Source organism: Podarcis melisellensis (genome assembly GCF_964234715.1).
Source record: "Podarcis melisellensis genome assembly, chromosome: 17".
Lineage (NCBI taxonomy): Eukaryota > Metazoa > Chordata > Lepidosauria > Squamata > Lacertidae > Podarcis > Podarcis melisellensis.
The window spans coordinates 33,203,332-33,216,838 of record NC_138534.1 but is presented as its reverse complement, the minus strand read 5'-3'; the positions used below and the strand labels follow the sequence as shown (position 1 = coordinate 33,216,838).

Genomic DNA, 13,507 nt, shown 5'->3' with positions numbered 1-13,507 from the left:
GGTTCACCCTCCCTCAATATCGGAGAAGTACCTTTGAAGGCTTCCACGTTCTGATAAGACCTTGCAAGAGCTCCACAAAGTCCCCCTGGGCTCTTGCAAGATCTTGCTGGAAGCCACAGCCACACAACCCTAATAAGTGAGGCTTTGGCGTGGGGACGCATGGCACCTTCCTGTTTTGGCTCAGGTGGCAAAGCGCGGTGGGCCATCCCTGCCAATCTCTGGGATACGTAAAACCTATCCCAGAACATCTTGTGCTTTCTATTATAGTTTTGTACTAAATGCATATGGAGTAGAAGCAACAGTTCATGTTTACTCCAGGGAAATGGAAAACGATTGATGCCCCCAAATTATTGCATTACACCTCAGCACCCCCCCCCAAAAAAAGCTGTTAGAGGTTCTAAGTGCACTTTTTTGTACTAAGATTTTCACATGAGAACAAGTTCAAAATATGATAGTACAGTATGTGCACTGTATTTTATATATTACATGGTGTCCACAGAAAGGATACATGCATATGGAACTATGGACATTGCTGGAGCTCTGCTTGTCAATTTGTTGTGGCGGTTCCTGCAGAAGAAGCAAGCCGTGATTCCATTTAAGTAGCAGATTGCATCTTTGGCACAGGGAATTACTCTGGCGCCTGAAGGGCTACTTGAACTTCAATCACTTGCATACAGTTCCATTTTGAATCCCTGAACCAGTCCTACATCCTAAGAAGCAAATTCCTTGTTGTACACTATTACGATTTATACAGGTTAACTGCAGCCTTCTCATCTTGTATTTCCAGCATGTCCTTCAGTTTTCCATGTTCTAACCCTTGGCTTAAGTTTTCCTACATTGCCTTTTTTGCAGCACTGTGCTGTGGCTTCCCTTCACCCCAAACGGAAACAAGTCACTGAGTTACTGCTTCGGAAAGGAGCGAATGTCAATGAGAAGAATAAAGAGTATGTTTTCTTCTTTAAAACAGCAAGATTTGTGTTTAGATGAAATGGACGCATTCTGAAACTTATTTATTTGTATCTTTCTTTTCCAAACTAGTTTCATGACACCTTTGCATTTTGCTGCTGAACGAGCTCACAACGATGTTATGGAAGTTCTTCATAAACATGGAGCAAAGGTAAATATTGGATTATGCCTAATTTTCCACACACTGTATTATACCTGTGGTCTTGTGTGCTAGTCCTACAGGTGTGAAAAATTAGGGAAACATTTGCTCTGATATTTCTTTGTGGCTCTATGGAAACAGTGGGGGTTCAACTCTTTGCCTCTTTTCACACAAACAAATGTAGTCGTTACATTTTCATTGATACCAACTTTGATAGTTGGAAGTAATTATTTGCACGCATTTCCTTTCCAGACATCTGAACAGAAGTCTGGATCTGCTAGCATGAGGTTTTGGAAGAAGCTTGTTTGTCATAAGTTCTTTGGCTTTGTAATCTCTGCTTGATATGATCCTGGTAAAAGTCTGCCTTGCCTTTGAAGAATTTACCGGGATAAAATGTTCTCCTTGTATAATTTCCTGCCAAGCTTTTAAAGATTCAATTTGGATGAGAGCTTTGATATTAGACAGGAAATCATAGGGTGCTTTCACATCTGAAGTCTGCAGCTCAGACCATGATAATACTGAGTATTATGGAATAAGGAGAGCTGCAATATGCCTTTTTTCAGCACACCTGTTAACTATCTCTGCACTGAACCATCACAGCTACATTTCGCCCATTTAATTGTTTGGCACTAATGCCCTAGCTGCAGCTGGGCCACAAAACTCGTAATCTACCCACTTTTGTCTGGTCTAAATTTACATCTTTTTGTTCCAACCAACCAGTGTATAATCAAATAAAAATGCTAATTCAAATTGCTCCTGATATCCAGAGTGCTTGGGCGCATGTAATGTTTACATATTTTTCAAAGATAAAATAATGTTTTTCAAAGCCTATTGGGTAAATTATTGTCATTGAGGCTCTTTCATTAGCTGTCCTTTTCAAGTTCCTTTTTCTGTTTCTTTAAAACACAGAGGTGCAATTTCATAAATTAATGTATAAATGTTGTTACATATACTTCTTTCTTACTTGAGTATAGACTCTTGTTAGTTTAACTTGTTTTATGTCTTCTTTAAAGTGCAAGGTTCAAGACTGCTTATAAAGTGAGGATTTCATATATGTTGCCAGGGGTCCCCAACCCATGAGATTTGTTCAACTGGCATGCTGCATGTCCACATTCATATTGATTTTTAATTGTCTTCTATTGCTTCTTTTTTTTTTGTATTGTACCACATTTTGTATTTCTGTGGCATTCAGAATGCAATACAATATAAGAAATAAACGAAGCCATAAAAATACAAATAAAGATCTAGCATCGTGCATTACAATTTCTTTAACAGGTTAAAAAACAAACCTTTAAGTTGCCCACCAAGACAATCAGTAATTTTCAAGTGGTCCATGGGCAGAAAATCCTGGGAATCACTGAACTCCTGAATGGTGAATTATACTTCTGATTCTGTGTGTTTGGGGTTCTTCAGAGTCTTTTCTGGAAATATGGTGACATACTTTGGGCTGAGGTATGGTCAGTTTATTATTTGAGAGTATTAAATAGAGAAGTTCAGATAAAGAGATCTTGGTTGCAGTTCACAAGTGGTTGCCTTGTTGGCACAGGTGAATGAAGTCGCTAAGGCCCAAGGGTACCAAGGCTTCAGGAAGCTGGAAAGTCCATAGCTTTGCAATAAGTACCAGGCCTTGCAATAGTAGCAATGGTGACTCCTGTTCTTAAATGAGTTGGGTCCAGATTTGCAGTTCTTAAGTGCAACCTTTGAGGCTTCTTGGCGGCTGTTGTATGGCCTGGATTAAGGGGACCTTGAGTGTGGAGGAGGGGAAGAGAGAGAGTTTGTGGTTTCCATTCAAACCCCCAAACAGTTAAGTACATCTTCTTTATTATATCTTATTAGAGAGATATAACATATATCAACAATTCTTCAATTATGTCAGACAGATGCGTTTTAATTTAGGAATCTATTATATAGAAGTGCTATTCTCCAGACCTCTTTTTCTGTATTTGTTCCAAGCAGGTTTAATAGGATCATAAAATACAGTGATATACCGAATCGTGAATGTGTAGTGTGTTATGTTCCAGAATTTTGAACCAGCTGTTACCTTTTTTCTGTGGGGAAACATTTTAGAGAAGAGCCTTTGTGCTCACTGAAATGGCAAAATTGTTTACTCAGGCTGCTAATTAAATGACTTCCCCAAATTGCCATCTAATAAAATTTCAGAAGTGGGGATCCTGTTTGTTGATTAAAATAATGTATCTGGCCAATGGGTTACAGGAAAATGAGATTATTTGAGTAACAGGGTCTTTTGAACCCAGTAAAGAAGCCTTCACCCACAGCTCCTAACCATACATTGGAGAGAATAGATGAGAAATGTACGTCCAAATGTTCTACCTTTCTATCCTCTACCTCTAGAAAGTAAGGATTTAGGAAACACTGAGAATTCAAAACAGGAAGGAAATCAGTAATAAGAGGCCCTGTCAAAATAGTCTTCAGTTGCTGAGCTATTACAGATGATTGGCAAAACATAGGACAGTTATAGGTGCGAGTGCTGCATTGCCACACAGGAGCAGTAAAAAGTGCTGAAGTAAAAAATAATTGCTCGTTGAACAATGACATACATCCATGTTGACTTTCAGTAACATTTCACATAGGGAAGGGACTTGGATGTAGTGAAAAAAATTCATTCCAATGGCAAACTCTTGCTTGATAGACCTGGGCAACATGACTTTGAAAGTGATGTTAGCATTGCTTATTTTAGCAGGTTTAAAACATGTGACTATCAGGTCTGCGCTGATGTCTGTCTGGTGGAGCTGATAGACCTGTCACTTTGTAAGCTGAAAGAGCTCTTCACAGTCTGCAGCGCAATTCATCACTGCATCAACATAACATGCACAACAACAATCAATGTGACGGCCACAGTTTTTTGGGGAGGGGTTGGTGTAGCTTTAGTGAGCAGTGTAACTTTTAAGTGTATATATCGTTGGGAAGCCAGCAGTGGGCTGATGAATGAAGCTTTCATTCCATACCAGGCAAATAGTCATTTTGGTATGTTAGCTCTCAGCCAGTTCTACTTAGGTCAGTTGGAATTTTGGTGAACTACAGATTTTGAAATTTGCAGGGTGCTGAATTGATATGTTTGAAGGGTTTTTGTTTTTGTTTTGCTTGATATAAATTTAATATGGAGGAACCAGATACTTCAGGCAAGAAATTTGGGTCTGCATGGTGAGGGCCTTCTGGCCAAGGTCTCTAAGAAGCCACCTCTACCTACACTTGGGGAACTTGGAGCTATCAATTTAGCTCTCATTTCCCATAAATGAGGAATGCAGTGTGTGCTGGTTAGGACAGACAGTATGGCAGCTAAAATGCATATGTCACAGATAGAGTGGTAGTTGATAAAAATCAGTCCTGAAGGAAGGAAACTATTCTCTTATGTAAACACCCATCTGCCCACAAGGGGAAAAACACTGGAAAAGGTTCATTTTTAACCTTCATCCAGATTGGCTTGGTTAACCCCAGTGGAGTAAGCCTTTAGCCCAAAGATATTTGATCAGATCTGATTCAGTTCTGAGGACTGATCATCTGTCTTTTTACCTCTTCTTCCAACAAGGTTGTTGAGGTTCAGCATACGTTTTCAGGTAGGAGGAGAACCAGTTGATGCCCAGAAGGCAGATTAGCCATGCTGTTAACTTTGTACTTCCCTGCCATAACCTCTTCTTCCAAGAGTAATCTGGAAAATCAGGTATAAGTGTTAATTGGCCCAAGACTGCTAGCTATAACACCTCAGATACCATGAAAGAGCTTGACAACTCCAAGACAGCTTTGCAGGATGTGTCCTTATTCACATAGCTGGGATGATGTCAAATGGTTCACGGCTGTTGGATTTCTGACCCTGGATGCACTGCTTGTTGCCCTCCCCTTGAGAAATTCTGAATTTACCTGTGAAGTTCTGCTCTTCTCAAGGGAAGCAGGGTAGCCAAACCCACCCTTAGTGAATCTGCTCCTACATACGGAGGTCTGTATATTATAGCCAGACGTATATGCCTAGAGGGGAGAATCAATTATCTACAGGGATCCCCTTTCTGCTTAAGTTCCCTTCATATCTGGGCAAATTGTTCATCTTAAGTGGTAGGAGAGCTGGGAGTTGGGTTATGTGTGTTGTTTGAAGAATATTCAGCAACTCGAGTTAGTGTTTTGCTACGTACTACTGTATGTACAATACTTTGATCTGCTCTTCAGTTTTCCCCCCTTTTCTGAGCCAGACAGGTTCTTGTACTCTCAGATTGATTATTTTGACTACAGGGGAGAGTCCTTCCTCTAGGCACAAAAACGTAGACTGGTTCGTCAGACCGAAACCCTATTTAAATGCTAGCTGCCCCCTTACTCTCCCAAAACACATTTTCACATATAAATCTAGCATTTATGTTTCCATTTGTTACAGTAACTGGATATTATTTAATTTGTCAGCAGAATTGGAAAGCATGTATTTATTTTACAGTTAAATAAATGTGCTTATTGTACATTTAAATTTATGGTAGCCCCATTAATTTTTTTACCTTGGTAACAATTTCCGTTAATCACCTACTTCCTATGAAATAAATGTGCCTTCAAAGGAACGTGGAAGGACTTAATTGATCCTTTATTGTCCTGCTGTGTTACTGTTTAAACACAGCAGGAGGGGTAATGAAATTAGTGTCTTGTAGTCTTGGTTAACTTTTTCCCTTCCATCCACAGATTGTGAGGTAAGGTAGATTGTAAAGCATTTATAAGCTCTGCTTGGGTTAAGCACATATATATATATTTTCCCCCTCAGATGAATGCACTAGACACACTTGGACAAACAGCTTTGCATAGGGCTGCTATGGCAGGTCACCTGCAGACATGTCGCCTCCTGCTGAATTATGGTTCGGACCCCTCCATCATCTCCTTACAAGGTTTTACAGCAGCGCAGATGGGCAACGAAGCAGTGCAGCAGATACTGAATGGTGGGTGTTCTTTCAGACGATAATGATAACCAATGATGTGCATTTGTAATTTGCAGGAAAGGCTGATTGGTTCTTATTTTAATTAAAATAAAATTGCTTTGCAAATGAGGCTCAAGGCAGCGACTGAAAAGGATAAACAAAATGACACACTGAAACAATGTGACTCTATTTACAATGACTGTTAAAAAGTCACTGTAAACGGGATGACAAGCTCTGCATGAGCTAATTTCAGACCTGGGAACTCTTTCCAATGTTTAATTATGTCAATTTTCTTGATACTTTAGTCACCCACTCCCTCTCCCTCTCCTCCTCCTGCCTCCCAGACTCTTTTTTATGATTTCCTTTACTGAGCTTGTTTTGAATCTTTTACATGCATCATGTACCTACTTGCCCTTGGGCTAGGCAAATGGGAAACTTCCCAGTTAGTTAACTCATTAGGTGAATTTTTGAGAGCTGCTTTTGATGTTCCAAAGCCAAAGTGATTCTAAGACCACAGATCATATGGAACTGGGATTATTTAACAGCTGGAAATATGAATGACCAATCTTGGGGTTTTTAGCTTTTATAACAACAAAGAATCTTCATATGCACAGTTCTGGCTGGGGGATCAGAGAGAGGAATGGTAAATGCAACAACCCTGCCCAGCTGTTCAGATCAGGACATAAACGCTTTAAAATCATAGCTTCTAGTAATAAAAGCTGCAGCTCCACTTGAATGCTTTATTATTCTTTTCAGAGAAACATATCCCTTTAAGAAAATAAGTATGTTATAAGAAATATCCAGTTTACCACACCAAAAGCCAATTAACCTTTTATATCCATATATTTAAAATTCCAGCCAGCACATTATTTTGTGCAATGTCCACAATCATGCAATCAGACTTCAGATCATGTAGTGGAACTTTCCTTCCTCTTCCTTCCCCTTCATCCCCCTGAAATCTGTGGAAGGGGAATCTATATGTGCCAGTAGTGTCCAGCCTGCCAGAAGACAGACACCATTAGATTTCTTGGGTTTTCTTTTCTTTTTGTTCTTGTTTTTATGTCTTTTGTGTTTTTCTATGTAGTATATTTATTATGTGAACCGTTCTGAGATCTACGGATTGAAGGTGGTAAACAAAACAAACATCTCCCTTTGTCACTTCCATGAAATAATTAGCATTAGTTACCCGAACTTCACCGGCAGATGCAATGATGGGTTGCAACAATCTGAAATTCAATATCAGAAACAGTGAACACATTACAAAGTGCTTTACTGTTGCTAATTCTTACAGCTCCATAAGATCAGCTAGGCTGGATCAGACCCTGGGCCCATCTGGTTGAGCATCCTGTTTTCACAGTGGCCAACTAGATGCTTACAAGAAGCCCTCAGGCAAGACTTGAGCACAACTGTGCTCTGCCAGTAGCTGGGAAGCATAAATGAGGCATGGAGAGTCCATGAACTCAACAGTGCTTAGCTTATTTTATTGTTATTGCTATTTTGTTAATGCTTTATAGATTATAAATGCCATATTGATTGATTATTCATACAATATTATGCTGTAATTGGGTGATGTTCGGCTTCTTTTTTAGTTGCTGTTTTGTTAATAGTGTTTTATATATTATAATTGTTTTGTTGATGATTTGTGGATTATTTTATATATTTTATGTTGTATTGGCGGTGTTCTGTTATTGTTCTGTATTGTTTGTAAGCCGCTTTGAGATTCATTTGAATGAAAAGCAGCATAGAAATCCAATCCATCAGTCAGTCATTGCTCACTTTCCCCCCTAAGCTAGAAATCCTCAAATGTTATAACATTTTCTAATTAGAGAGTTGCTCCAACCCCGTGGTATGCCCCAGTATGTTCCTCATATGGGGACTGCAGCTGACATGTAATTACTTGTCTAGGTTGATCCATTGAACTCATGGGGAAGGTGGGATTTATAGAATTGTAAAGTGGGAATGTACCTCGGGGGTCATTTAGTGCATCCCCCTGTGATGCCCAATGTGGGGTTTGAACCCACTGAGATCAAGAGTCTCGTCCTGGTTTGCAGTTCATATTTTTTCTTAAAAGTTGTTTCTATAAATTCAACCTGTTTATAATTTTTTTGTCTCTTGTGTAGAGAGCACTCCTGTACATACATCTGATGTGGATTACAGACTGTTGGAAGCCTCTAAAGCTGGAGACTTGGAAACTGTGAAGGTACGTTGGAGCAAATAACACCCAGTGTGTTCCTCTATACAGTGGTACCTTGGTTTAAGAACAGTCCTGTTTATGAACGATTTGGTTTACGAACTCTGCAAAACCGGAAGTAGTCTCGGTCTAAGAATGGAATCTCAATGGTGGAAGGGCGGCGGGAGGCCTCGTTAGGGAAGGTTTAACAATGGACTTCCAGAATGGATTAAGTTTGTAAACCGAGGTACCACTGTATTACTGTCATTGCTTGTGTGATCTGCCTAAAAAGATAGGAGGAAGTATTTGGCACCATCAAAATCAGCCCTACCTTTCGTGTGTGATGATTCCATTTTGGGTGCATGATAATGCCGCTTGCTGGTGGGCAGGTGCGTTTGACTGCTTTAGAATCAGTGGGATTAAATCAATCACAATTGCAAACAGAGCACAGTAAGACAGTTATGACTCACAGACCAGCTTGGATATCACGATAAACCCATGGCATATTGTGAGTAGACTTAAAAATCCTGTCTTACTCAAAAACATTTTGAATTGGTGTTCTTTATTGCAAAAGAGTCACTTCATGGTTTAAAACTTAAATAAGCAATTCAGGAATTTGCATCTGTAAGGCAGGACATGGCAGTAGCCACTGAGGCAAAAAAAGAAAAGGAAAAGATAAGCAGCGGCAATGAAACCTCCTCTCATTTTTACACTTTGAGAAGGTGGTAACTGCTTGAAAAGGTCTCTTTCACGAGTTCCTTTATGGATGTTTTTCTCTTTCAATTTTCGTTTCACAGCAACTTTGCAGTCCTCAGAATGTGAACTGCAGGGATCTGGAGGGGCGTCATTCAACCCCATTGCACTTCGCTGCAGGTTATAACCGAGTGTCAGTCGTGGAGTACTTGCTTCATCACGGAGCGGATGTGCATGCAAAGGATAAAGGGTAACCTGGGATTCAATTTACGGTTTTGTGTCTGAATAGAATAGCTTCTTGCTTTCCAAGTCCTTTTGCTTCTGTGCTTTTCAGTACCTTATTCTTCAGCTGTATGGCCACAGTCCAGGGGTTCTATTTATATCCTCCAGTTTAGCAGCCAACAAAGGCAAACTCTTGATTAAATTTCAACCTGTTTGCCCTGTCCACTACTGCCAGATGCTGGTTTTTTTGGAACCAGATTTCTCCTTCTGGATCTCATGAGGAAAAGGGGTTGCGTTTCATCAATGTTCTGATGATACCTGTCTGTGGACAAATTCCGGCTCCCTCAACCTGAAAAGCGAGATGAGCGACGTACCACATAGTCGCCTTTGACTGGACTTAACCGACCAGGGGCCATTTACCTATTTTACCTTTACCTTTTTACTAAATGTATATAATTTTTAAGGTTTGGAGGTCCATCACTTGTCAGAGACAGTTGATGCCATCATTTGGAATGCTGATTTATCTTGAAGGATAACTACAATTTTTACTTCTAGATCCTGACATGTTAAAAGCTGACATGTTTCTTTCTTTGATTAGTGGCTTAGTGCCCCTCCACAATGCCTGTTCATATGGACACTACGAAGTGGCAGAGTTATTGGTGAGACACGGGGCATCTGTCAACGTCGCCGATCTGTGGAAGTTCACACCGCTACATGAAGCAGCAGCAAAGGGGAAATATGAAATCTGCAAGCTCCTTTTAAAAGTATGCAACTTACAATTTCTTTAGACTTTTGGAGACGTGAGAAAGAGCTGAGTAACAGCAGGGCTTTATTTTTTAAGAAATGGGGATCAGCTTCAACATCTAGCCTAACGATGAGTACTAGAGAACGTGCTTACCAGTTGTGACATTTTGTCTGTTCTAATCAAATTTCAAAATCCAACTGGATTTTGAAATTTTCCAACTATTGAATTTTCTTCTACTAAAGAGCCTTCATCTAATGAAACCTGTGGCACGTGGTACCGCATGCAACGTTTCTGAGCTAGACAATAGTTCAGTTGGTAGAACATGAGCCTCTTAATCTGAGGGTTGCCCACATGTTGGGCAACAGATTCCTGCATTGCAAGGGGTAGGGCTGGGTGATACCAGCTTTGCCACGTTGTGGTGTGTCGCCAGCCAAACATTGTGGTTTGACGATATACTGCAACGTTGAAAAAACAAGATGCATTGGCCTCTGCCCGCGAGACACCGGGTGAAACTGCCCCAGCTCTCACCTTGAAAGCTGAGGTAGTTTCATCCAGGCTCGTGGGCTGGGACAATGCAGCTTGTTTGCGCAGCTAAGCTGGGAGGACGGAACATTCCCCACTCCAGCTGAGACAGCCCCAGTGCTCTCCCCGCTTGCCTGTGAGTGGGCAGAGCATCAGAGCTCCTTTAACTGCTTGCTGCGGGGAGTAGCCACCGTGTTCCTCTCAGCCAAGCAGTTTCACAGAGCCCCCACCCCACCGTCGACTTCCGGGAGCCAGCGCAGGACTGAGGGCTCCTTTCACTGCTCGACTGAGGCAAGGACAGCTGCACGCTCCTCAGCTGAGCAGTTTAAAGATGCAGAAGGAGGAACAAGGTGTATCGGTACCTCACCGATACAGCTTGTTTCTCCCTCTCCATCGTATGAGAGCAGAGTGGGATGGCGGTTTCACCGCCGATATATCGCCGGTGAAACCATCGCCACTCCTGAGTCCCTCTTTTAGCAGTGCCTGTTTGAGGAAGGAATTCTTGAGTCCCTCCAGTGGATGTTGCTAGCAGAGGGACTCGGGAGCAGTGGTGGTTTCACCAGCGATATACCACTGAGTGAAACCAACATCATGGTCTGTTCCTCATACTGCTCCTGGGTGATAAATCACTCAGGTCTAGCAGGCGGTTGGACTAGATGACCTTGTGGTCCCTTCCAACTCGAGGATTTTATGATTTCATGATTCTATGAAAATAAGATCAGAAAGGATAATTAAAATTACATAATGAATGCAATTGTATTTGTACTTATAGGTTAGACATGGTACTCTTTTTCAGATTTACAGGCAGCCCCCCCCCCCGTTTATGCGGGGGTTACGTTCCAAGGCCCTGTGCGCATTGATGAAATCAAACATAATTCATACCCATTGAAAAAGCCTGCAAACACCCTGATTCACCTTGGTCCTCTACCATTTCACTCATTTAGTGATGGTTCAGTGGCGTCTTTATGACGTTTCCAGGTCACTTCTGGGTTCAGCGCAATGCGTGTATACACAGTCACACATGGGGCTGCCTGTATAGTATCTCTGCAAACTGGCATACCTTTGCAAATAAAATCAGTAGTTTGTATGTGCAGCATGCCATGGAAAAATCTGAACTCATAATTTCTGGTTTCTAATTCATTGAATGTTAGCTGCAATAATTAGGACAAATTTTCGAAGTAAATCTGTTGGGGCCAGAGAGGCAGCATATTAAATTTCTAAATGTAGTATTTGTGTTTATGCTCTTAACAGAAGTGGTTCCTTCTACAACTTAGTTACATTTTTCTCCCTTTCTTCCCCCTCACCCTCCTTTATCTGATAAAGGTCATGTATCACTCAAATTGCCACCATTGTGAAAACAATTTGAGTCCCTAACTGGTGTTTCATAGGTTTGACTCTGGACTTAAAAGGAAATTGCTCCTTATGTCTGCAGAAAGATATGCATTGCATCAAAGCCTTCCCTCCAGACTGTTAAAATTTCCTTTTGGTAAACTTACTGTCACAACTTTGGCTTCACTGTATTAAAGTGAGCATGTGCAAGTCCACCATTTTGCTTCAAATGGTTTCTTCCACTTGCATCTTGTGGGAAGCCATTTGACTCTTGTCTAAGCATTTTTAAAATGTTCAAAGCATAGACTCTCTATTTACTGGATTCTCTGCCTTGAGAACAATTGGAACAATTCTTTAATCCAGACCACCATTTTGACATTCCAACAGTGGTCATCCATATTATTCTGGGGAGCTTAAAGAAGGGCACTAATACCCCTTCTCTAGTTTTTTTCTCAGCAAAGAAAGGGGTGTCACCCGCCCTGCACCAGTTATATAGTATTGCTGTATTGCTGACCATGTGAATGGGTTCTACATCTTTCTGTTACCCCCACAGCTTTTGGAAGAGCAGACTTAGGTGCTTGTAATGAACATCTATTTGGGGCTATTTTTGCAGGAGGAATTTTGCAGTCTATTTCTGCAGGAGGAACCAGCTTAGTGGGGGAAGGAGTGTCTCTTCCTGGTCCTCCTCCATCAAATTATCAAGATAATTATTTACAATATGAAGTTGTGCCTGCAGCTGTCAACCTCTAGTTCTGCACTGCTGTGAAGCAATTTCAGGGCAAGGGCAGGATTTTCTCTTTGAAAAATCACAACACCTGTAGTCAGACTTGTGGCTAACTGATTAATATTCTTTCATGGGCTTCTCACAGTTTCCATGGTATCAGCATTTCTGTTCTGGAAAGTCTCTACCCACAAGCCTTTCTTTTTTTGTATTTTTAAAGGGACGTCTTCAGGAAGCTAGTATGAAAATTATAAAATCTGCTTTTACTACTGGGCCTATTTGAGGAGAATTGATAATTTTAAAGAAGAAGCAATCAAAATAATTACAAAACCTTTTCTTCTTTTCTCTTTCCTCCTTCCTTTTCTTTGAGTTATATGTGGAACAAACCATTTAGTGAAGATATTCATCTTGTAAGGACTCTTAGCATAATGCTATTTTCCTGAAATGGTGGAGGGATATCTGTGTTTGGGTTGCACCTCCCACTCACTTCAGAAGGCAGGGCTATGTAATTTACCGAGAGAGAGAGAGAGCACCCTCCCAGTTTTCAGTCCTGCCTACTCCTGGAGACAGTCTCAGGCAATGTTTGTACCTTCCACCGTTTTCTATTTCTCATTTTATTCTGTTTGCCTTGCCTTCCTCCCAGCTTGTCTGACTTGCCCTGAGAAGAGGGATTTTTTTTGGGGGGGGGTCCTTGGCTTGGAGATCTCCCTGAGAGGCAATATAGAAAGACATCAGGGCATCTTATCACCAGAAAGATGGTAAAAGGTAAAGGGACCCCTGACTATTAGGTCCAGTCGTGACCGACTCTGGGGTTGTGGTGCTCATCTCACTTTATTGGCCGCAGGAGCCGGCCTACAGCTTCCGGGTCATGTGGCCAGTATGGCAAGCTGCTTCTGGTGAACCAGAGCAGCGCACGGAAACGCCTTTTACCTTTCCACCAGAGCGGTATCTATTTATCTACTTGCACTTTGACGTGCTTTCAAACTGCTAGGTGGGCAGGAGCAGGGACTGAGCAATGGGAGCTTATCCCGTCGCAGGGATTCGAACCGCCGACCTTCTGATTGGCAAGTCCTAGGCTCTGTGGTTTAACCCACAGCAC

The 13,507-nt window shown here is 41.3% G+C and overlaps 1 protein-coding gene across 1 annotated transcript in view; it reads left to right on the top strand.

The window, feature by feature from the left end:
• TNKS (tankyrase) overlaps window positions 1-13,507 on the top strand; it is a 65,449-nt gene that overhangs the window by 32,784 nt on the left and 19,158 nt on the right. The window contains exons 9-14 of the mRNA XM_081893946.1: window positions 853-944; window positions 1,039-1,117; window positions 5,856-6,027; window positions 8,127-8,206; window positions 8,974-9,119; window positions 9,690-9,855. Coding sequence (XP_081750072.1) covers window positions 853-944; window positions 1,039-1,117; window positions 5,856-6,027; window positions 8,127-8,206; window positions 8,974-9,119; window positions 9,690-9,855 — 735 coding nt within the window. The remainder of the gene's footprint in view (window positions 1-852; window positions 945-1,038; window positions 1,118-5,855; window positions 6,028-8,126; window positions 8,207-8,973; window positions 9,120-9,689; window positions 9,856-13,507) is intronic.